Source organism: Anomalospiza imberbis, chromosome 25, assembly GCF_031753505.1.
Source record: "Anomalospiza imberbis isolate Cuckoo-Finch-1a 21T00152 chromosome 25, ASM3175350v1, whole genome shotgun sequence".
NCBI classification, from domain to species: domain Eukaryota; kingdom Metazoa; phylum Chordata; class Aves; order Passeriformes; family Viduidae; genus Anomalospiza; species Anomalospiza imberbis.
Window position 1 is genome coordinate 136,279 of NC_089705.1, and position 24,638 is coordinate 160,916.

Genomic DNA, 24,638 nt, shown 5'->3' on the forward strand with positions numbered 1-24,638 from the left:
ACTGAGGAAAATTTAGGTCTTCTTCCCAGGTGTACATCCAAAAAAGGGTTTGGAGCTGCTGCATAGTTCTTTTAACTACTCAAGAAAATCACTGAATTAATTTACTTGCCTTTTTAATTCTCTTGGTTTTATTTCCATTTACCTGTTTCCCAACCACCAAACTCCAAAACACAAACCCTAGCAACAGCCCAGCATTTCAAATTTCAGCAACACCGGTTCAGCTCTAATCACATTGGCATTTAGTCTTCATTTGCTGTCACCAGGATGTTTAGTGTTGCCACGTGCCAGCTCCGCATGTCCACCTCTACTAGCAGCCCCTCATGTCTCCGTTGCCTGGCTTTGGTGACAGCAGGGACAGTCAGGCAGTGAGCGCAGAGACACACTGGTGTCCCCCAGAAGCCAAGATCCTGGGAGAGGTGGGATACACTCCACAGGGAAGGGGCTCTCAAGACCTACATGTAGGAGACCTAGAAGAGTCAGAGGCACCAGCTCAATATTCCAGGACAAAAATTTACCTCAGGTTGAAGGATTTTGCCACAGCCCAGTCATCCAGGGACAGAAATAAAGAGTGGCTCCAACTCAGAGGCTGTGGCTCCCCACAACCCATTTTTCTCCATGGTGAGAAAACAGGGAACCACAATCACCAAGGCTCCGGGTGTTGAAACATCTCGTGGTTGCAAGGAGCTGCTCTAGCACCTCCATGAAGACCCAGGGGTTTCTGCATTCCAGGGACCTCTGCCAAGGGCTGTGGGGACACCCCACTGGCAGGCGCTGCAGCAAGCACAGGAACTCGCTTCTGAGCACTGGTGAACTCCACTGGAATGAGATGCTCAGCCTCCATGGGTCAGAGCCAGCCCAGCCTCATCCTATCCCAATGCAAGTCAAACACAGGAGACACCACAAGGATTTGAAATAATTACATTTATTCAAACTCTTATCACACACAGAGAATATTCCAAATTGGAAGGGACCCACATGGATCACCGAGTCCAGCTCTTAAGTGAATGACCCATATAGGGATCAAACCCACCACCTAGGCATTACTGGCTCCCTCCTCTAATCAATTATTTAATAGCCAGATCCCCTCATGAGAAAACTCCATTGAACAGACTGTTCTTCCACGTGGAGCATATGAACGGGAGCTTCAGCAACATCTGGAGCCAAACCAGTTCCATCTCCCTCCACTGCAGGTAAGTGGAGCCCAGAAGTGGCTGGTCCTACTTGGTGGAGCTTATAGCTCAGGAAGGTGCCAGGATCTGGCTCTGCAGAGCTCCCACTTCTGGAGGAGAGGGCTGGGAAAGAACAGTCTGGTAGTGCAGCACCAAGTCCCTCAGGGATGGCTCACCCTCTGCTTAGACCTGAAAGAAGAGATAAAAAAGAATACAGCTGAGTGATGAACAGTCAGGCTCAGCACTGTGTCAGATCCCATCCACATACCAGAACTCCTGGATGTCCCCTCTCTGCCCTGTGGTTTTGGGCAGCTCATGCCTGGCCTCAGCCCCATATCCGCAGGACTCATCCAACAGTCTCCAGACTTGGGAATCATCATGGACCAGGCTACACTGCCACTGATTTCACCCACACCTGCACCACAGATCGCAACTCTGCCATTTTAAAAGCATCTGAAACAAGGTTGATCATTCCCACCTGCATAGTCCAGGTGAAAAACTGGCCACTTCCAGCACAGTCAGCGTGAACTGTCCCTTGTCCTCCAGACCCCACTCCAGATCATGCAATCCCAGAATGGTTCGGGTTAGAAGGCACCTTAAAAGCTCACCCCATTCCACACCCTTCCATGGGCAGGAATACCATCCACCAGATCCGGATGGCCTAAGCCCCATCCAACCTGGCCCTGGATACTTCAGGGACGGGGCAACTACAGCTTCTCTGGGCAACTAGGGCCTCATCACCCTCACAGCCAAGAATTTCCTCCCAGTAGCTAGTTTACACTTACTGCCCAACCCAACACCAGGAGTTCCCCAGAGGACACTCACATGCTCCACACTGCAGCTTTCCCACAACTCAGATCCTATGGGAAGCAAGCTGAAGCTCTTGGGACAGGGCTCACAGGTTTTTATCTTTTTCCACAGAGTTATTGCTGAAAAGACAAGAGCCAGAGTTTAGTGCCTGAAGTCAATGGGTCACTGTAAATCTATGGCTCAGATATTCCCAGACATATTCCAACCCCCCAACCCTCATAGCACGTCTGCCCCCTGTGCCCAACGTTTATCCCTTCTCCTGACTAGGAGTTTCCTTCCCAACAAATTCCCAATATAGTGAGGCAGGTGCAGCCTGTCTTCCTAGTGGCCCCTCTCAGCACAGGACACACCTGCAGAGAGCCCAAGACCAGCATGAATGTTACTCTTCCTCCTTTTTCGACCACAAGATCGGTATTCAGATCTGATGGGAAAGGGATTTGGAGGGATAGGCTGTGGAGATCCAGCAAGGGTACTACCCTCTCACCTGGGTTTATCCATCAGATGGGTGAGCTCTGGAACACCCAGGACCCCTGGAAGATATCACAACATACCCCCAGTATCAGCAGTGGGCTGCAGACTTTTGTGGACATACCTTTGACTCATTCCACCCCGGAACCCCAAGCAAGGAACAGCTTAATTCCCAAAAACGTATTGGAGGGGTGAGTGACAGTCACAGGCAGAAGAGGCCCAGCAGTCAAAGACCTTCCCATTGCTCTGGCATGTTGTTGGAGACCTGCAGCTACTGTGTGGAGCCACAGGTCTTGGATAAACATGCAGGTAAACACAGAGTTTATCTGGTAAAGTCAGTGACAGAGTGATTGACTGGCTCTGGTATCAGGGTTGACTCCCAGTTCTGCCTCCAGCGAGCCCCAGAGAGAGGAATTGCCCTCATTTCACCCATACATGATCTGGATGGAGCAAGAACTAAGGGAGTTTGTAGGGCCCAGCCCCAAGGACAAGCCCTATGGAGGATGCACAGCCTTGTAACAGCACATGCTGGCACTGCCCAATAGCAGAGGGGCAGGAAACGCTGCTGGCTCCTACTCTGGTCCAGGGAGGCCACAAAACCAACCAATTCTCAGCCTCTACACGGAGGACTCCAGAACCTGGATCACCCATCTCACCTGCCCAAAGCTGAGGCCGTCACCAGCCATCCCATGCCCCAGGACCACCTTCTACACCAGGATGCTGCTGGGGAAGAAGAGTGTCTTGAGCTTTAAATAAATTGCAAGAGAAGTAAATTAAAACAAAACTACAGCATGCCGGGATACAACCCTTCGCCCTCCGCCCCGCCACCCCCCACCACGTGCATCAATCTGGACCCCAGGGGCAGGGATTTACGGCAACCGCTTACTTCCAGCACCAGTAACACCCCCTTAGCCCATGGCGGGCCATGTACTTTCCCGAAATGTTGCCGGACAGTTACTAAGGCTCCAACTGAGCGGCGACCGTCGAGGAAAATCTCTTTGCTCTCGGCTCCTTTTTGACTGCATCTACCACAGCACCGACAGACGCAGCTTCGATAGGGCCGGGCGGATGCGGGGGGCTCTTCCGCCCGCGGCCGCCTGTCCCGGGACAGGGCATTAGCTCAGCCTCGGGGGTCCCTCACTTACCCGGGGCCGGGCCCGGCCTGAGGAGAAGGCCGGGGGCAAGGCCGCGCTGCCCTTCGCAGCCTTCGAAGCGCGGCCCCCGGACGCGATGCCCACAGGGCGCCGATGCGGCGGAGCCGAGCGGCAGGAGAGCCCCAGCGACGAAGGATGGCGGTGGATGGTCCCCGACGGTCGCCATAACACCTCCCCAGCTCGCCGCCATGGCCGAAAGAGGCGGAAACTGGTCCGCGGCCACCTTTTATAGTGCGATAGCGCGAGTTCCGATTGGCTGCTGGTGCCGGGCCCTCACGCAGAGGCTTCTGGGAGTTGTAGGTCGCGCTGCCTACAGTCCAAGCCATTGTTCCTGCCTTCCCCCTGCCAGCGTCCCACTCCACCCCATCCCAAAGGACAAACAAGACTCCCGAACAACCTGCTCTAGTGGCAGGTGTTCCTGCCCACGGCAGCGGGTGGAATGGGATGAGCTTTCAGCCCTCTTCCAACCCAAACTATTTCATAATCCCACGATTCACAACTCCCACCAGCACTGGGAGCAGCTGCACACCCGCACACCACCTAAATGACTCCTCAGTCCGGGTGGGACAAGTACAATTTCTCTCTCCTTCTCCATGCAAGGTCCACACCAGGAGTTGCTCTTTGAAAAGCTGAAAACAGCAGCTGAATTTCCCCTACTCCTTCCTCCCTATTCTTCTCCACCCTCGGAGAATAGAAGAAAAGGATCTTGGAAACAGAAGTCTCTTTGCCAACACAATACCTCTGTAAGGCTCCTGGCTCATGATTCATAAGCTGTGGAAAGGATTTAAAATGGCAGCACCTGTCAATGGGCTGGAAGGGAGTGCTGGAACAGCTGCTGGTGCTGATGCTGAAGGCATAGCCACAGTGGGAAATCAGCTGGAAAAGCCTGAGACTGCTTCCTGTCCAAGTCCTGGAGAAAGGGCAAAAAGGATGGTCATGTTTTAATCTGTTTTGAGAAAATGAACAGATTAAAAAATTCCCAGTGTTCAGTAATGGCCTTTTGAGCTGGTAATTCCCTCCAAACATGTCAGACCAGCAACAAAACAAACCCTCAGCCATTTAAGGCTAAGTCTGGGAGTGAGCCCCAAACTTTTTGTGGCCAAATCCTCTGCAAGACAGCCCTTGCCAAAGCTGTCAGGGACAAGGTACAAGCAGCTGTTCCCATTCTCTTCCTTCATGGATCTCACAGCTGCTCCGCCAAGTCACGAGGCAATCCCTGGAGTCTCCTTGGCACAGCCACCGATACAGCGTGAGCCTAAAAATCATGTCAAATCCTAGGGCAGAGTAAAGCCTGGGAGATTACTGTAGGAAAAACCATCTACCTTCCCCAAAAATTCAAACCATGGCAAACATTGCTTGGGAAGAGACTCTTCCAAATGCTGAACTGGGAGAATCTCCAAAGAGCAGCAATGAAAAGCACTGGATGCCCAGCAGACCTCAGCCTGCCATGACAAGATGGATGGGGATCCAAGAGGGGCAGAGAAAATCCCACTGCATGTCCATGGTCAGCGAAGCCCTGGTGAAACCTCCTGAGAATCTCTCACCAGCCTCTTCCACAGCACAGGACAGGGAGCACATGCTGGAAGAGGCTGCAGTTCCCACCACCTGACAGATGGGAGCAGACAACGCACAGGGATGTGAAAACTATCAGTAAGGAAAAGCAGGTGTGCATTAGTGATCCAGGTGGATTGTTGTGCCTATGGCTTCCTGGGACACATCAAGGGGCCAAAGCAAGTCTTGGCCATGGTCAGCTCTCAATCTCTACCAACTGTGTTATCCACCATTGCTTTTTCCCTGGAAATTTTACAGCAGAGGCAGCATGATCTTTGAATGATAGAATCACGCCACATCCTGATTTGAAAAGGACCCACGTGGATCATCAAATCTAACAGAACTGCACAGAACACCCCAAGAATCCCACCATGTGGCAGGGAAAAATGAGTGTGTGCTGAGCAGGACCCCAAACACCTTCTTAAAAAACTGACTGCACTTGGAAAAAAACATTTTTACTTGAAATAACTACTAAGGAAAAAAAAAGGAGATATTTTCTGAAAAAATGCTCTAACTAGCAAAAAAAGGAAAGTGAGTTCTGTCAGTGACATTTCCCAAAGCAGCTCTATCAGTTCCTGCTACTGCATTTCAAATTCATACCCCATCCTGCCACTGAATTAGTTCGATGGTTAAGCAAATCCCAAGTTAAATCCAGAAATGGGTGTATCCAGTATGCTTTAGAAGATCACTGGGAGCAAGGCTGAAAGGTAAAAATTTCTCTCAGATCTTGTTTAGTAAAAGCTGAAGATTAACAAGCCAGTAATGAGATACCCAGTACAGGAAGATTAGAGTCAAATATTTATCTCTGTTCCTCAAAGGGGATTTAGAGAAATTCCTAAGGGTGTTGTATATGTCTCAGTGTGTGGGATATGAACCTGTCTCCAGAAACTGAACCAAGTAACAGGAATTTTCTCTAGTCAGACTCACATGGAAAAAAAACAAAATCACTGTCAGCCCCTTTCAGCCCTCTTATCATTTGCTAAAGAAATGCTTCCAGACTCCTCATCCCTTTGGAAGAGGGTCAGGATCACCAACAGGCCACCCCAATGTGTATTGTGAAGCTTTTAATTAAACACAGGCTAATGGCAAGAGGACCCTCCGCAGCCTCAGAGCTCAGCCTTTGGAAATCACCACTCTGTGCCTTAAACCACCCACATCCCTCCAGCTCTGCTGAACATTCCCAGTCTGCGTAACTCAAATGGGAGTCAGAGTCCCTACAATTTCATCTAAATTGGATGATCGCATCTTCATCAAAGAACACAATAAGAATATTTGAGTTGTTTTTGGAATTGCTATAAACCCTGCCTGCTGAAGGGCAGAGTGCTTCTTGATCTCTGTTGCCGATATGGATGCAATTTTCAGGAATTACATAATCCCAGGGAGCTGTGATATCACCTGCCTTGGACTTCTTGCATTTAGCACATAGAGATAAAAGCAGAATTTACCTTACTACATGGAGTCCTTGTCTTTCGTCCTGTGTAACACTAAATGGTTATTAATATGGGCTTTTCCTGTAGCCATCCAGGAGAAACAAAATCCCACACTCTATTTAACTGGGATTCCAAAAGGCAAACTTTACAAATACCAGGAGGTGGCTGTTTTGTAGCTCCATATAGACATCCCTCCTGTGCTTCAGGCACAGCAATAATGGCCGGGAGCTGAAAATGAACATTAAGATGAGTAAGTGATATTAAAAAAAAATAAAAACAACAAACAATGCAGAGATTTAACAGCTCCACACAATCTTGGCTGAGATTCTCCCAAATAACCCCAAAAGCCTGGCTCATACTTCCAGGGAATGAGGCCCAGAGCCTCGCATCAACCTCTCTCGTGAAACAAAAGCTGGAGCTATTTTAAGCTCTGCAGCACCAGTAAACAGGAGTCAGCAGGTCATCTCTGCCGGCTTCTGCACTCCCAAATTATTCCTCACATGTACATGCCCAGCTCTCCCAGGAATTAGGGGTTAGGATGGGTTGGATTAATATTTACAATTTTTTCTTTCCACCACAAAACAAAAGCAGAGAGTAAAAGGATTTTCCCACAGGGCTGCTGTCTGAGCCCTGATAACCTGCTCCTCTCTCCTCTAGAGACAGACTTGGATGGAGGTAGTTTATCCAGGCATTAGGGAATACTCCACAGACAGCAATGCTGGGCAGATGAGAACAGCTGAATAAATTTATATTGATAAATAAAGGTGGCTTCACCCCCTGGAGCAAACTGGGATGGCCACATTGTAAAAGCCAAAATTGGTGGGGGGTAGGAAAAGACAACTCCAAAATAGGAGAAGAGCAGGCACACAGGGCAGCACAGTAACAGAATGACCTAGAAAGTCTTTTAAATGCCCTTCTTTACATCACTTCTGCAATGCCACTCCGCTGAACTTCCCAAGAAGAGGGGGTGTCTTTAGCTGAGCAGCCACATCAGATAGAAAGCTCTGCTCTATTCCACTTCTGCTGCTTCTGAAACTCCTGGCATACACAAGGAACATTCCTTTCCTTACATTCAGAGCAGCTGAAGGTGAGACAGCAGCACAGTCAGGGGCACAGCACGAGGAAAATTGCAGCAGATGAGAACGCAGGAGTCCAGCAGTCCTCCAGCTCACTCGTTAGGAATAACCTAACTCCAGTCACATCACCATTCCCCTCACATCCCACTTCCAGTTGATAAAAAAGACCACAGACTGACAAATAGGTCATAATTATGGACACAAACAAAGGTGTAGTAGAAGTAGCTTTATCAAAGTATTTAAATTTTGTGGCAAATCTCTGTATCAACATGGGCAGGGAGGCAACGAAATGCTCTGCAGTAGCAATTTCAGTTACCAAACTATTCCTTGGATAGACATTTATTACAGGTAGTTTCTCTGTTCCTATTTCTCCAAGAGTTTAAGGCACAAAAGCCTGAAAAAGGGCTTATAACATGTATATAAGTGCTATTATTTTCACTTTCACCTCTAATGCAACATATCAGCTTAAGTATATTGCTTGTCCATCCAGTAGAAAACTGCTTTCCAGGTTAACAACCATTTGTTGCACAATATATCAGTGCAATTGCTCTGACCCGTTTTTGCTGACAGATCTTCAGTTTCACTCTGACTGGACAGTGGAAGACACTACAAAATCTCAACATCTCAAAGAGACCATCAAGGTGCGTCCACAATAAAAAAAAATAAAGGCATGATACACAAAATAACATTTAAATATGGTTGCTGGAAAAAGTGTCTTAAACTGCTGGTTCATGGGGAATTATTTCCTCATACACAGGTAGAGAAGCAGGCCAGGTGTGCAAGATATCACCAGGTAAAAGCTTTATAACACTCCTTTCTGTCTTTGCTCTCCAAAGTGCTCTTTGGGTTGATTGCTTAAGAATATCAAACTTGCAAGCTCAAGATCACAGCTTAAGTTAACCACAACATAAGCTTTCATCCCATGCTCAAGTTACAGCAACCTTACCGAGTCACTGGAAAGATTTTGAGACATTTTAGTGGTGTCCAACAATGATCTTTTTTGAAATAACACATTCATGAGCGTTTGGTCAAATGACTCAAGACAGCTGAATGGGCAGCAAAGCAGAAAGATGGGCAGGAACCAAAATGCAGAGGGTAATTTTACTTAAAAGACCAACTTTTTTATTGTACAATGGAGTAGAGTCTCTCCCCTGTGCCATCTTGTTGAAAGTTTATAAATTACAATTCTCAGTAAGTATGAAGAGTTCAATTCAAGACAAAAGGAATAAAACTGTTGCAGTTCTAATTTTCACCATGAATAAGGGTTACCGTGGTGCTCCTACAATACTTATTCTCTACAGGAAAGGCCACAGTCCTCCTGTACTCCGAGTACCTGACCTGGGTGGGGAAAGGGCCACCCCTCACAACTGCAGGATCCAGGGGCAGCATAACAGTCTGGAGCACGCTGGGAGGATGTCCCACAGACACAATGCCTCAGCAACGAGGCTATAACACGGCTGGGATCTCTGATGAGACAGTGTCCAAAGGCTGCCAATGACAGTCCATCAAGGCATCGTAGAGCTCTTCACTCTGTTCCATAAACTGCTTGTTTGCTTCATGGACATCTAACTGAGGTGTGGGATCTATGGGAGGAAAGACAGACAAGAAGGTCACACTTCAAAAGTGTTCAGAAAAAAACCCTCCCTGTAAACAAATTGGTATATTAAAACAAACATGGGGGGAGTTTCAATATTTCCAGGGCAGGTGTCAGATGATAGTGCCAGACTGTGTTCAGTGGTGCCCACTGACAGGACAAGGAGCAACCACCTCAACATGAACAAGAAGTTATTTTCATGGAGGGTGGCAGAGCACTGGAACAGCTGCCCAGGGAGGGTGTGGAGTCTCCCTCTCTGGAGACATTCCAAACCTACCTAGATGTGTTCCTGTGTCCCATACTCCAGGTAAGCCTGCATTAGCAGGGAATTGGACTGGATGATCTCCAAAGTCCTTCCAACCCCAAGAATTCTGTGATTCTGTGAGTCACCAAACATTCCCAGCACTTGCCCAGTCACAAACCTGACCATATCAGTCCTACTCAATCTCTCTGCAATGAGATAAGGAATAACTACATCCAAACACATCCCTTTTCACAACAGTGATTGCCCCACAGGACAGTCAGTGGAGGGAACACTCACCTGCACCTCACAGCCCAGTGCAGCCACCTGCACTGCCAGAAGGAGCTTGCCCTGACAGAAGGGGCAGAAGCAGAGGCAGAGGCCCCCATTCCCTTCTGCTCCCTCCCCTGTGAGGTCACAAATGATGGATGGACAGATGGATGGCAGCATCCTGTGCTGCTGCAAGCAGTCACCAGAACTCATCTGCCAAAGCCTCCAGCAGCTCAAAGCTGGAGTCACAGTTAGGAATGAAGGCAGTGTCAGTGGCACCACAGCATCATGGTGAGCGTGGCCCTATTTTACATGTGGAAGAAATGCTTGGAAAGCATTTTGGAGCTGGACAACAAGTGTGCAGGTCCAATCCTGCTGCTCTGAATGCAGAGTGCTGGACTCCCCAAACCCCTGTAGGGTGTAAAGCTCACCTGACAACACCAGCAACCCAAAGCTCAGGTTATCAGAGTAGCACAATCACAAAGGTCAGTGAATGACTCTCAATACAAAGCTGAATGAATGGAAAGACTCTAAAACACATCAGGAACAAAATGTTTTTAAACATGTGACTTCCCTGGCACAGGCTGCCCAGGGAAGCTGTGGTTACCCCATTTCTTTAAGTGTCCAAGGCCAGGTTGGACAGGGCTTGGAGTGACCTTGTCAAGTGGAAGGTGTCCCTGCCCATGGCAGTGGGTGGATAAAGATGGCTTTGGAAGTTCCTTCCCACCCAAACCATTCCAGGATTCTATGTTTGGTTTTAGCTACTTCATGTTGTAACACATTACAGGAGAAGAGATTTAATGAAAAGGAATGATAGAGTGACAGTACATGAATTCAGTTTCCTACAAAGGCAGGAATCTTTCATTTTATCAACCAGAAAAAGAAATATCCAGAGATATCCCAATCCTAGTCCTGGTATGTTTGGTTCAGCAAAAGGAAATCTCTCCTAGAACGCTTTTAAGAGCCATTAACAGCTTCCACGCACATCATTACTCATACCTGTGGATCCTGTAGGTCTGTTACTATGTAATTTTTAATTTATTTTTTTTTCAGGAATAGAGTAAGATACACTACATAATGCGTATTGCACTCAAGACAGAAATCTGAAATGGCTGGCATGAAATGATAGTTTCTTGCATCAATAAATGAAAGCTACTTGTACAGGTATCTAAAACCCCAATCTGCTTTAGTGACCCATTTCAAGCTAATGGGTCATCAATAAATGAAAGCTACTTGTACAGGTATCTAAAACCCCAATCTGCTTTAGTGACCCATTTCAAGCAACAACTGCTTGAAATATTTTATCAGTGTGGTGACTAATATTATGCCCTTTTACTTGTAAACTAAAAGCACAATGAATATTCTGGGCTCTAAATGTCAAGATTTTACAGAAAGACAGAATAATATCTACTTTTTTCTTGGTAGCATATCAGAAAAAAAAAAAACTAGTAAAAAAAGGATAACAATTTCAGTACTACAGAAGATTAAAATCTCAGTGCTGGGGAAGTCAAACAGGTTCAGTCCTCACCAGGTTCAGATTAGGAACAGCAACAGTAAAACCAGGATGCAACTGTTCTAGGCAATAGTGACCCACAAATTTTCTCATATTTACTCAAAGATAAAGGTATATTATAAATTGAAATTAGGGCCAATTTGAGAAAGTCTATCTCCAAGCAGTGCAGAACATACAGACAACTTCAATACAGAATTTGAGAAACATACCTTCCAATGCATCCTCACCAACTTCTTCATATGTCTGCAAGGAAAAACAAACCCCTTAGGACAGTGGATAATTATCTTTTCTTTTGCATCACTTGTTGATTAGTACTGTCAGAGACTGACATTTATACAGGAGTTATTACAACAGAATTCTTCACACATAAGCCTCTGTTCCATTGCTAACACTCCATGGGGAAGATCCTACACTAAACCTCTAACAGAGGCAGTTCTTGAAATTCCAGGGCTGAAGTGGGGTGACTGTTCTGATGTGTTCTATCCTTTGTAACAAAGTTTATGAAGGATCCAAAAGGCACTCTGAGCACTGCCTGTACCAAGAGAACTCTTCTACCATCACAACTGTACTAAGAGACCCTTTGTGTCCTCCAGACATTTTTTAACCTCAGCAATATACTCTCCATAAAGCAACAGGACACACCAAGGGCTAAACACTAAATAGCAGCTATATTAAGACTTCATTATGAAGAGGTATATACTAAGATCTCTTGGTGTGTTCAGTTTGGAGCAGAGCAGACTGAGGGCAGAGCTCATTAGGGTCTGCAGCTCCTCCCGAGGGACAGCTCCAATCTCTGCTCTCCATGACCAGGGACAGGACCTGAGGGAATGGCTGGAGCTGTGTCAGGAGAGGGTCAGGCTGGATATCAGGAAAAGATTCTTCCCCTAAAGGGAGCCTGGGCACTGAACAGGCTCCCCAGGGATGGTCAAAATTGCAAGGCTGCCTCAGCTCCAGGAACATTTGAACAAGGCTCTCAGGCACAGGGTGGGATTGTTGGGCTGTCCTGGGCAGGGTCAGGAGCTGGACTCTATTCCTGTGGGTCCCTTCCAGCTCAGGACATTCTGTGATTCTCAGAGCTGAAGAGGACATGTTCCCATCCCACCTTTCAAGCTTGTGCTGCCCTACCTGCATGGTGCTCTGTGTGTAGCCATACTGGGGGTAGCTGTAGCTGTAACTGCCCGTGTTCTGGTCGTACCCCCACTGAGCGTAGTAGTTGTGATACTGGTGGTAATACTGGTTGTAATTATAGCTGTACATCTGATTGTACTCCATTGGTTTCACACGATTACTTCAAAAAATAAAGCAGGATAAAAATAGCAATAAACCATTTTTTTAAATTGCAATAAAATAGTGCAGAACAAGTATGAAAAAAACAGTGAAATAGCTTAAGATACAATGTGGTAAAGAGACAAGGCTTAGTCTAACAAGCAAATTTCAATCTTTAAAATATATTCACTATTTACTGCAGCAATATTTATTATTTGTATACATTTGCATAAGGAAAGAAATGGTTTAAATTTAATACCCTTTCCTGTACTCATATTCCTCTTCAATAATAAACATTACTTTCATTCTTTATGAGCTAATTGGGTATCACTTCCTGGCTTTGGGAAGGGAAGAGTTCAGAACTATGAGCTTCAGTTTAGAACAATCCTGAACCACAATCCAGATACTGGAGTCCCTTCTTCCATCTGGTAAAGTGGATGAAGTTAAGTGATCTGCAGCTTTCTGAGAGAAAGTACTGAGTCTTGCTTTACATGAAGAGTTAAAGACTTAAAGCCTGGCAAAAAACCTTGAGTTTTCCTTTGTAAGAATGGAAAAAAACTCTCCCTTCTGCCACTGTCATACAGAAACTTAAGCAATGACTTGTCCCCTTTCTCTCTGAACCGGGTGGTCTTCAATGCACAGACTGGAAAAAGTTAATGAAATAAGAACTTCTAGTAATCAAAAAATAAACTTAAATACTCTGAGAACTGACCAAAATTCCTATTCCTTGCCACTTTAGGAAGTGGCAGCATTCCCAAGGAACACCATTCCACCTAACTATCAAGATTTGAAATAATGAGATGACAAATATTGTTTGGAAATGAAAATATGTCACACATAAAGCTATTTCTACTAATGATGAAATTAGTGAGATGCAGGAAGAAGGAAACATCAATCTTCTCACCACGATGCACCCATTTTTTCTGCTTTTCTCTTCCTTTTCGCCCCCCAAGACTTATGAGGTCACTGAAACTCTAAGTATTATTCAAATAGGGAACAATTACTATGATCCGTATTACCCTAGTGCTACGAGCCCCAAGTCAGACCAGGATCTCATTGTATCAGGTTCTGAACAAACACAGAAAAAAAAGTTAATCCTTGCCCCAAAAGTCTTATATGTAGTAGATATCATAACAGAATTAGCAAGGTAGTTGAGCTTTGTTATCCAGACATCATTAGGAAGATTTAAACTATTTCAATATAATGCAAAGGAACATACATTTTAAATATAATCACATTTAACTACAGTGTGTGTGCATGTGTAGGGATTTAATAATGTATACGATTCAAAACAGTGGAAAATTCTTAGTAGTGAGGTAATGTTATAATTTCTTTGAACTCCTGGGCATTCTGATACTCCCCATATTCATCGGTATTCTTTCATTTTGTGATGGAGACATCCAGGACATGTATCCAAAGCACTAAAAGGTATTTAAAACCAGATGTGATTTTTCATATAAATGTCCAGCTGTTCTTCTACTCACGCTTTTGGTATAGCCACACTCAAGCGTACAGGTTTAGAGCCCAACCCCACAGCTCCCTGACACTCTGTCAGTGCTCTCTTCTGTTCCAGTTCATCCGTGAATTTCACAAACCCGTAACCTCTGCAGAGACACAGAAAAACTCACATAAAACCAACCCCAAAGAGCAATGCCACGTTATAAAAATTAGTTACAGCGAAGTTTGATTTGGTTTGGGAAACACAGTGAACAAAAATGTTCATTAGGGTTGTTGTCCCTGCTCTTGGGAGAGATGAAATTATTCTGCCTTGCAGCTGCTTTTCCAGAATGCCTGAAGCCACATGTCCAAGCTCTGGCAGTACTTTCAAGGGCTTGTCAAGGTAAAGTAGTTCTTGTGCCAGTGGATTCTGGGGAACTGGAAGTGAGCTGACACAAGCCATGTCGAAATGCCTGAACTGACACATGGTAAAGCCCCAGATCTCTGCTGGGAGGATACTGATATTCTCAAGAGTGCAGCTGAAAGAGGGACAGTACATCCAGAACCCCTGGACTCTGCAACAAGCCTTCACTATGATGTGGCAGAATGCACATCAGCCAGACAGAGAATTCCAACTCCAACCCCAACAGTCCTTTGCGTGGGATTTTGATGCTGTAGTGAGTCAGAAACAATGCAACAGAATCCAAGAGGGCAGTGCCAGGATCCCATCATGGGATGGGCTGCCTAACACAGCAGAAAGATCAAAGACTTAGGTGTGGGAGGGTAAGAGGAATCCATCTAAGCAAAGGAAGAAGTTTGAGAGGGAAGGGCTTGTCTACCTGGGGAAAAGAACAAGCTGTAAGCAAGGGTGTAAATTTATAGTGCATTATCTATTCTGTGGGAACTGCTAAACACCAAGTAATGTGCTATTCTAAAAGCAGCATTACCTACTACTCATGGGAGGTCTCCACTGGCAGGTATTTCAGAGCAGTTCATGCCCCAGAAAATGCAGTACCTTGCACAGCAAGCTCCACACACAAGTCCAAATATCTTATTTATAGATATATATACAGGTATGTATCTACACACAAACTAGAGTATTAAACACAAGCAAAACTCTACACAGACCCACGTTCATTTAACTTGCCCTCTGCCAAAGGATTATGGCAAATTAATCCAGTGCAAGTCAACTTCTAAGTCAGTTTAAGGTGTACACACACAAACCCAACTAAGTTCCTAAGTGCCAAAAGACTCCTGCAGATTTTCAGATGGGACCAGGAGTGTGAAAGAGAGACTGGGAAGACTGGCAGTTCCAAAATAGATACAAATAGAGATGGATGCAGTGTACAGGAATAGATGCTGGGTACTGCAAGGGAGACAGTGATTCTTCCAAGTCTTCCAGACACTGATTCTTCCAACTCTTCCAGACATTTAGCTGTTCCACACCAATGGCTAAACCATTGTTGAGGAAAGAAATAATTTCTTCCTGGCCAGGACCTCCCTACAGACCTTTTGTCCTGCCCCTGAAGTTTGGAAAAGCCCCAGCACCTGTACCCTCAGCAGAAAGCAGAGAAGTAGGCACAGCACCACAGCACCACGCTCTAAGCTCCTCTCCTGTCTGGACAAGAGGTGCTGGGAGGAGGCCTTCCTGATCCACCAGCCTTGGCTGGAAGGGCCAGGGCTTCACTGGGCATGTCCACAAGCCCTAAGCTCCTCTTTCACATCACACTGACACCTGCAGATGCCTCAGCTTTGAGCAATTGCACAAGCCCCAACAAAGCCCCTGGCACCAACACTCTGGCACTGCCAGGGGAGACAGCTTTGCTCTTCCCAGAAACAGGACTCTAAGTCCCTGCTCCTTCCCCACCTCCCAAGCTACCACAGATTCCCTTTCCTTGAGGTCTGCACATATGCACAGTTCCCAAAACCCAGCTAACAGTCCAACCTGCAGCACCAACACCTGTTCTACAGACAGAGACTGAAGCAGGTGCAGCACAACAGGAACTGTGGGGTTTACACTGAGGAGGAGCAGAAGGCACACAGAGCCCAGTCGAGCAGTGTCAGTCCCAGGGGAGGTGGCACTGACAGCATGAGGACCCAATAGCCAGAGAGACTGAGTAGCTCTGCAAGAAGTTCAAGATGCACATGAAGAGGAACTTCATGACGGGGGAGGAGTGCAGCTCTGGAACAGGCTGCCCAGACAGATTGAATTAACTCCATCCTGGGAGGTTTTCCAGACTACACAATTCATGGATGATATGATCTAGTGCTGGCTGCAGTCCTGTTAGGAGCTGGACCAGAGACCTCCAGAGATTCCTTCAAACCAACCTGTCTAAGAGTAAGAAACCACATATGAGAAGGTGGAGGGACCTACAGCCATAGGTCCCATATCTTATCCCAACATTCTCACAGGTGTTATATTAGAAAATTGTGCTTCACTGAAGCCATGCTCTGCTTTGAAAACAAGGATGCTCACCAACTGCTCCTTCATCTGGAAAATACAGCTTAATCTCATGCTATTTAGAAAATGTTTTAATTACATTAAGAAATCCAACTTTTTGATACCTGTTTTTGGCAAGACATTTTCAGGAAAGACAAACAAGGCAGCTACTGAGAACCTGAGAGTGAATCACAGCTTTGTGTGCCCTACCCTGTTTGAAAGAAAACCTGTACAGCTCTCACAGGAATATACATTCAGTAGCCTAAAGTTTATAAAGCACAATTCCACCCAAGAGTCCAGGAAGAGAGTGTTTCAAGATTACTTAAGATATTTTTCAGCATTTTAAGAAGTGGAATAACACACAAAGGGAATAACACACTCCTGACAGAGGAGTGACAATACCCATAGTGACTATCAAAACTCAAGCAAACTGCAGATTGAATGGCCAAAACCACTGTATTTTAAGATTACTAAAATCTAAGCCAAAAGAAATTTTTCCCCCTTGCTGCATTCTATCTTCCCTATTGCCACATGTGAAGTAAAAAAAAAAAAAAGTGAATAAAAGACAACTTACTTGGATACTCCTGCCTGGTCCAAAACAACTTTTCCACCTCTACATGATGGATAAACTTTAACAAAAAATTCATATAACATCCCATCATCCACGTCAGGAGTCAGGTCTCCCACAAAAAGGGAATATTCTGGACTAAAGAAATCAAAAGAAAATGTCTTAAATACAATCAAAAGAAAAAAAAAAAAAAGGACATGCTGACTGACCGTTACCATTTAGCCTAAATATTTGAACTCAGAAAAGAGTGATATTAAAATACCATTTAATGGAGACGTTAAAGTGCCACCACTTAAGCTGCTTAACTAAAATTTTGATTGACACTGCTTTTTCAAGTTAATTCAAGCAGCACAACCAACCAACTTGATACTGCTTTTTATGTAAAGATTATTTCAATGCTTATTACTCAGGATATCTCTGATTTCTAAAATGGCAAGAAAAAATAACTCATTTATAGATATGCTATTTCCAATACATAGATCTCAAATTATAATACATAGATCTTAAATTATAATATATGAATTAGATACTTTGATGCTACAAAGTTTAAATACCTTAAAGGACACTGGATAAATCTGCTGTGCCACAGCAGATGGCACAGCATCTGGCAGTCTGAGTTCTCTTCCCTCTACTAAAGACTGGCAGTGATGAACTTTGATTGTACATATTTTGACTAATTTTTGCAAGGCAATTAATAGAGAGACATTAAGCAGGCAAAATTAATATTTAAATATTGAGCACTTACCTGTTATCAGGCTGTTTTCCATATGTTGCATAATTCAATTTAAATCGCTTCGCCTGAAATAAGGCAAAAATGAATCCATACATTCAAATGCTGTCATGTGAATTCAAGCAATTAGGGAAAAATACAATAAGCTGATTTAATACAACTTAATGCTGACACATGTTCAATGCCTTTAGACCAGTCAGTTAAGGTAACAAGCACATTTTTATTTAGCATCAGTACAGATACAATAATGAAAATCAAAATGTGAACAGAGGCAGTAATAACAAATGTTAAATTTCTTCCAATTTTAAGGTCTTAAAATGAAATGACAGTACCACTACTAGACTTTTGTGATTTAACACAAACACTAGCATACCAGAATCCAACACACTGGAAAATGGAATCAACCTGAGTCTGGAAGTGTGGCTAAATACTTGGCTCTGGACATTAGTAAGATTCAAAATTAAAGGCTTCTGAAAGAACTACACTGGACACTGGAGCCCTCTTTAAATTTTGCATCTCAATTTATTTTTGAAACAAGTTTCCCAGCAGCCCAGATTTGTGCCCTCTAGCACATCTAGAACTTTCTGTCCCCAACCTACCATACTTTTAGCAACTTTTACCCAACTTACATCTAAGTTTAGACCAAGATCTTTGAATCAGCTCTTAGAGATCATGGGCTAATCTCAGGATCAGGATTTCAGATCCTAAAATCAGGATTTCTGATCACAATCAGAAATGCCCTAGAGATCAGGGTACTTGTTCAGTACAGTGAAGAGCCCAGTGTGTTCTGGGACCTTGTATGATAGATTTCCTTCCCTCAAAAACAGGTAAACAATCCTTGAGAAACAGAGCACAGACTTAACTCTAGGCTATAATCCTGTTCCTTGCACGCTTGCATTCTTTGGAGCACAGTACTACACAACTTTCTGTGGAATATTTACAAGCTAAGTTATTCCTTTGACTAACTCAGTATTTAAAAAGAAATAAAAGCATGAGCCACACTCAAGTTTTCTGTAAACAAAATTCTCTAAATGCAAAGGATGAGCTAGGCAGTTGCCTGCTGAGTGCACTGATTTGGGCTGCTTTGGATCTCTGCCTGACATCTGTAATTCTCTCCATGTGTTATGCAAATCATCCCTCCACACAGCACTGTGTTTTGAACAAAACTGTGAAGCAAGATGGATATTCCCAACACCAAACTTCCATTATTATCTTACTCCTTGCAAGAGCTGCTCTCTTTGTCTCTCCAGTGACTATAGAAGGCATCCAGGATGATCAGCTTGCCTTAATCATGAGCAAACACGTGAAACAGATATCTCCAGGCCTCTCATCGACTCCTTTTAACGGGGTATGTCACCCTCTCAGGAACACTGACGACATAGCTCAATCTGAACTTCCCAGTCTCCTACTCCGGGTATTAACTACTCTGAAACAGGAACTCATTTACCTTGTATATCACACCGTAACTGAGGTGATTCTAGAGCTGCTTTATGAATCAGTCACCCCAGCTACTGCAGCCAACTCCTGTGGGTACAACAGACAGCTGTGTCAGCCGTCTCATTTTAATCTACCACATATTCAAGTCAACATCCTAAAATTAGCCTCTCTGCCTATTCCTCCTCTTCTCCTTGACTACCCAGTTTTTATGTAGAGGAGATGTTAGTTATGCACAGCAATTTTTCAATACTCTGTCTTGTTCTCCACTGTAAAGAGGTTTGAGTAACTTCTGTTTGCTAAGGGCCAAGAACAATGCAAGATTAATAGTCATGTTTCTCTTGCCAATCAATATTACTCAAAAGACACTGTGAACTTGCAAGTTCATCCTGTACACATGTAACAACACACACAGCTAAATTCTCAGATTGCCTCATCCCTGAAAGTGTTCAAAGCCTGGTTGGATGGGGCTTGGAGCAATTTGGTCTAGTGGAAGGTGTCCCTACCCATGGTAGGGGATGAAATGCAACAAGCTTTAAGGTCCCTTCCAACCCAAATCACTCTGTGACTCCATGACTATACAAAAGGACAGAGGATGGAAGAATTGTGGCAGACATACACTATACTCAGTCTAATTTCTTCCTTGTTCTTCTCAGGTTTCTGATTAGTCCAACTTTGGTAACAGCAGCAATGGTCAGATATAAAAGTCATCACACCCCACAACACTTCTACACCTAAATTTTATCTAGACAGTCACAAAGAAATCAGTGTTTTTTCTCAACAATTTTCTGAGCAAACACATTAACAGTTTTATAGTCATAACTTCAATTCTAAAGCAAAGAAGAATCCCAGTTTGCTAACTATTGAATTTATCTGTAATCATTAAAAATACACATTCTACACTATCTGTCCCTTCCAAGTTTTGCTTCTCAACTGGCTGATCCCATTTACTCACCGGTGTAGCACCAGGAAGTGGTTTTCCATTGATTTTGTGTAAACATTTCTCTGCAGTAGCTAGATCTGCAAATTCTACAAAGCAATAGCCTGCTGGAATTCTGAACATATAACACAGAAGAGAAGAGACAAAAGTTATAAACTTAAAACACATTTGATGAGGAAAGCTGTATTTTAGATAACTGGCAGGAAATTTGCTATAGTTGCAATACATAGAACAGTTTCTTTTTAAAGCATAAATATTAGCTACCAAAGAGAAGCTGGATCTCAAGGGATAGCCCCTACTTACCATAAGTCAGGTCAACATAAGCACATAGAAAATGGTTTAGCTTACAGTTTACTTCCTACTTTCACTGACCATCAATTTGCCCGCCCAAGTTTAAACTACTGAAAACTGAAATTACAACACTTAAAAGAATAATGGATAAGAATGAAACTACTTTATTCTGCATAAATCACTCATTTTATTTCAAATGAAGTCTAAAGGTTCTCTTATTGCTCCAAGTCAGACTTCCCACCTCTGTTAGCATCACATAGCTGCACTACAGACTAATGACCAAAGCCTGGGGAGGTGTAATTCCCAGAGGGATGGAATGAGATACATGCACCGCTCTGACTGCGTGCTGGAGCACTGCAGGATGAGGACCAAACCTTGTTTGTTGAGGGAAGGCTGAAGAGCCAGCAGTGCCCTCTCCATTGCTCTCACCAATATTCCCATATTGGTGGCAGCAAAGGTGAGAAACTCAAAGGGAAGATTCACTCTGATACGGAAGGACCACAGCAATGCTTCAGTCCAAATGCGCTTGGAGAACAAACAGAAACAGTTACCCTGTCAACCTGTTTCGAATGATTTTTACACTCAGTACAAGCTCTCCCATGGTGGCAAAGGCTCTTGAAACAAAGTTTTCATCCATATAGGGCTCCAGCTATAAAAGCAAAAACAGAAAGAAAGTTAGATCAGAGCATCTACAAAAAAGAGAATATGTGTCAATGTCCCTCTAAGCAGTTAAAACATTATTGAGAAGGATTTTACCCTTACACTTCAAAAAGAAGACTCATTTAAGAGGGTCGATGCCACTCAAAACCAGCAGGCATGCATGAACCAGGCTCAACAGTCTGCAAAGTGGAACCCAAGAGACAGCATGAATTTCAGAGAACAGGGAGCTTCACAGAAGGACAAAAGCCACTCAGAAACATACAGCAACAAACTGAGCATTCGCTACAGGGAGCAGGGGAGAAGGTGGCAGGCTCCTTCTCCAGGTGCAAGCGAAGGCTGCGCCAGCGCTGTGGATACACAGGTGTGGCACAACCCCGGGTGGCACGTGGCAGGTGACACTACCCCGTGGAGCTGCAGTAGGGGTCTGCAGAGCTTTGTCTGCCTCGCACAACCCCGGAGATACCAGGGCAGCACTTGGGGGAAGCCCTGGAATCCCGTCCCACAGCAGCTCTATGCTTCATCCTGCCCATGGGAGCACTGACCATGTTCATGTCACGGGGAAGGACCGCACTGTGCAGGTAAGAGTGCATGTGACCATGCTGGAGAGCAGGTGTCTGCGTGGTGTAAGGGACTGACAAGTTGGAGACGGTGCTGGAATTTGGATCAAATATACCATGAAGAACCTGAGTGAACAGGGCACCTCTGTGTATAACAGAAACTGGAGGAGGGAACTAGCCAAAATGAAAATGGGAAGTAGTGTGTGTGACAGGTAACATGGAGCTGAAAAATATAAAATATATATAGCTCCGTGTATTTACCTGTGTAAGACAGGTGGCTCACGGTAACCTACAGCCCTCAAGTATTTGTTTATCTGTCAGGTCCCAGGTGGCTCGACCACTTGCGTGGGTGACAGATTGTGCAGTATGTGAAAGAAGGTGACCATACTGCACTTTCACGTGTAAAAGGCAGCAGATGCCCTGTGGAGGTGAGTGAGAAGCAGAACTGACTTGTCCCAGGAGCAGAAGCAGCACCACTCTGCACAGACGTGCCATGCAGGGTGATCCTGGCTGTGTGTGTGTACAGGAAAGCTGTATTTGTAAAGACAACCAGTTGCTTGGATATGTCCGTACTGCTCAAAGAGCCATGGCCTGCTTGTAAGAGTAGTGATGAAAAAGAAGACAGGCTTTATCATAGAGAGATGACAGAAAATCCTCTGTGTGGGGAAAAGGGAGAACAGACTGCACGGAGTCTCCATGCACGAGTAAAGGCAGTAGAGGACACCTTGATACTGTGGCAAACTGGGTGTGCTGAGTGTGTGTGTGGGAGAGAAGTACCCAGTGGGATTCTCAGGGATGTGCTGGGCTGTGTGTACACACACATGAGAGATGAGGAACACTACATGAAAGCAGGACTGTGCTGGTGTGAGCTGCAAGAAAGGGCTGAAGGAAGATGTGTGTCCAAGAAACAGGTGGCAGGGAATTTGTGACATCTACACACATAGTGGAGTGTGCAAAGGTGTGTACAAATGCGTGACAGACAGCAAAGACACTATACGCAGCAGTGGGACCGCATGAGTGTGTCACAGTGTACCACAGTGGCAGCAATGCAGGCACCATAACGCACTGAGCACACACACACATGCAGTGTGACTGGGTGGCAGGGCACTATAACATGCTGGGGTGAGTACACCTGTGTGTGAAAGTGTGTGTTCAGCAGTGACTGTGAAGGACACAAGGGCACAAGAGTGAGGGTGTGTGAAGGGCACACAAGGGACACTGTGGGCTGTGTATCACTGTGAGTGTGCCTACAGTGTGCACGTGAGTGGGCAGCAATACACCCTTGGGTGAAGAAGCACCTGTGAGTGTGCTTCACACGGGTGCTCTTCCTGCCAGGTACACACACAGGCAGGAATGAGGGACCTAGCAGGAAGTGTAAGTGCTTGTGAACGTGCGTGCATGTAGGAGAGTCAAAATCCCTATGAGGGTGCAAGTGCACCCAAAGGTGTGCACGTAGGGGGCAGGTTGTGAGGGATAATCTTGGAAAAGTGCATACAAATGTGCCTACAAGTGTGAGCACAATTAGCAGCACAACCATGAGTGTGTGTAAATGCCTTGTACAATGTAAGCATGTAAGTGCCTATAGCAGCTGAGCAGGTAAAACAGCAGATAAATTCTCAAAGCATGCAAGTGTACACGCTGCGAGTATGGGAGTAAGTGCCTCTTAAGAGTATGGAAGTGTGAGACTTTTTGGTGCCCATGCATGGGTCTGACCACCAGGGACACTGGTGTAAGTGTAGCTGTGACTTGGCTGCAGGAAGGCAGTGAGGGTCACTCTGGGGTGTGTGTGTGTGTGTAACTGCTCACAGATGTGCCTGTCAGGCTGGGGTTTATGTCTGAGTGTGTCAGCCTGTGTGAGCATGTCAGCATGCACAGGAGTGTATGACGTGAATGTCACTTGGGGAGTTTAGGTGTATCTGAATGTGTGAGGGGCTGTGAGGCTGTGTCAGTGTGGGGGTGTCAGTGGTGTGAAGGGGTCAGTCAGTCAGGGAGAGGGTCAGCTGCTGTCAGATGTCAGTCAGAGTGAGGGTGTCAGAACTGTGAGGATGCCAGTCTGTCGGTTGTTGTGTGGGTGTCAGAGCGAGAGTGTCAGTCAGTTAGAGTAAGGCTGTCAGTTGTTGTAAGGGTGTCAGACGGTGTCACGGTGCCAGAGTGAGGGCGTCAATTGGTGTGAGAGTGTCAGTGAGTGCGAGAGTCCATGAGAGGGTGTCGGTCGGAGCGAGAGCGTCAGTCAGTCATTGTGCGGGTGCCGCTCAGTGACGGTATCAGACGGTCAGTGCCTCCCGCGCCCCGCCCCGGCCCGGCCGCGTACCCCCGTAGCCCCGCCGCCCCCCGCACAAAGCCGCGCGGTCCCGGCCGGACACTCACGTCCCCCATCCACAGGCTGGCGGCCATGCTGCTCCCGCAGGCCCCGCGGCGGGTTCAGCGGGGCCGCGCTGTTCCACGGCCCGGCCCGGCCCGGCCCGGCCCGGCCCCGCCGCCGCCGCCGCCCCTCCTTCCGTCCCACCCCCGGCGCCCCGGTCCCTCGGTCCCTCCCCCGGTCCCTCCCGCCGCCGCCCGGGCCGGCCCCGCCGCCTCCTCCGCGGCCCCGGCGGGCGGAGAGAGCGGCGCCCCTGTCGCCGTAGCGCCCCCTGGCGTCAGGAGGAGCGACAGCCGCGGGAGGGAGCCGGGGGCAGAGGGCGGGGGTTTGGGGCAACTTAGGGAGGCTTTGGGGCGACTGTAGCTACCTGGAAGGAGATTGGAGTGAGGTGGGGACCGGTGTCTTCTAGAGTGAGAAGGGCAAGCAGTGAGAGGGCAAGAGGAAATGGCCTTAAGCTGAGACAGGAGATTCAGGTATCAGGAAAAAAATCATAGACGACGCTGTGTTGGGAGGGGCACACCGGGATCATCGAGACCAACACTTAGCCCTGCACAGGACATTCGAACAATCACACCCTGTCCCTGAGAGCATTGTCCAAACGCTCCTGGAGCTCTGACAGCCTTGCGGTTATGACCACTGCCTGTGGAACCTGCTCAGTGTCCCAGCACCCTCTGGGAGAA

General features: G+C 46.0%; 1 protein-coding gene, 1 long non-coding RNA gene and 4 other non-coding genes across 14 annotated transcripts; all 6 read right to left on the reverse strand.

The window, feature by feature from the left end:
• Positions 1 to 906: 906 nt before the first annotated feature.
• On the reverse strand, positions 907 to 3,920 carry LOC137462259 (uncharacterized). Of its 6 annotated transcripts, none has more exons than XR_010993640.1 (5): positions 3,593 to 3,910; positions 3,104 to 3,167; positions 2,330 to 2,509; positions 1,995 to 2,098; positions 907 to 1,358 (listed from the first exon to the last, which is right to left on the reverse strand). It is a non-coding gene; the product is annotated as an uncharacterized lncRNA (long non-coding RNA). The 6 variants fall into 6 exon arrangements; XR_010993638.1 differs by having other exon boundaries at positions 2,464 to 2,509; positions 3,104 to 3,193; positions 3,593 to 3,889; XR_010993637.1 differs by having other exon boundaries at positions 2,464 to 2,509; positions 3,593 to 3,874.
• Positions 1,487 to 1,557, reverse strand: LOC137462530 (small nucleolar RNA SNORD99). Its single transcript, XR_010993716.1, has one exon. It is a non-coding gene; the product is annotated as a small nucleolar RNA SNORD99 (small nucleolar RNA).
• LOC137462535 (small nucleolar RNA SNORA61) lies at positions 2,309 to 2,425 on the reverse strand. Its single transcript, XR_010993720.1, has one exon. It is a non-coding gene; the product is annotated as a small nucleolar RNA SNORA61 (small nucleolar RNA).
• LOC137462534 (small nucleolar RNA SNORA44) lies at positions 2,626 to 2,756 on the reverse strand. The gene has a single exon (XR_010993719.1). It is a non-coding gene; the product is annotated as a small nucleolar RNA SNORA44 (small nucleolar RNA).
• Positions 3,371 to 3,513, reverse strand: LOC137462533 (small nucleolar RNA SNORA16B/SNORA16A family). The gene has a single exon (XR_010993718.1). It is a non-coding gene; the product is annotated as a small nucleolar RNA SNORA16B/SNORA16A family (small nucleolar RNA).
• A 1,747-nt stretch (positions 3,921 to 5,667) lies between the features above and the next one.
• TRNAU1AP (tRNA selenocysteine 1 associated protein 1) lies at positions 5,668 to 24,123 on the reverse strand. 4 transcript variants are annotated; one of them, XR_010993633.1, is made up of 10 exons: positions 23,967 to 24,123; positions 20,934 to 21,031; positions 20,107 to 20,206; positions 17,733 to 17,785; positions 16,994 to 17,125; positions 14,027 to 14,146; positions 12,402 to 12,564; positions 11,486 to 11,519; positions 8,992 to 9,241; positions 5,668 to 7,300 (listed from the first exon to the last, which is right to left on the reverse strand). XR_010993633.1 is itself a non-coding variant. In XM_068172466.1 (10 exons), the coding sequence occupies exons 3-10, from the start codon at positions 21,017 to 21,019 to the stop codon at positions 9,105 to 9,107; spliced, it is 825 nt and encodes a 274-aa protein (XP_068028567.1). In that variant the 5' UTR covers positions 21,020 to 21,031; positions 21,139 to 21,221; positions 23,967 to 24,119; the 3' UTR covers positions 7,870 to 9,104. The 4 variants fall into 4 exon arrangements, 3 of the variants coding, with proteins under 3 accessions (XP_068028567.1, XP_068028566.1, XP_068028565.1); XM_068172466.1 differs by lacking the exon at positions 5,668 to 7,300 and adding an exon at positions 21,139 to 21,221 and having other exon boundaries at positions 7,870 to 9,241; positions 23,967 to 24,119; XM_068172465.1 differs by lacking the exon at positions 5,668 to 7,300 and adding an exon at positions 21,145 to 21,221 and having other exon boundaries at positions 7,870 to 9,241; positions 23,967 to 24,118.
• Positions 24,124 to 24,638: the final 515 nt, after the last annotated feature.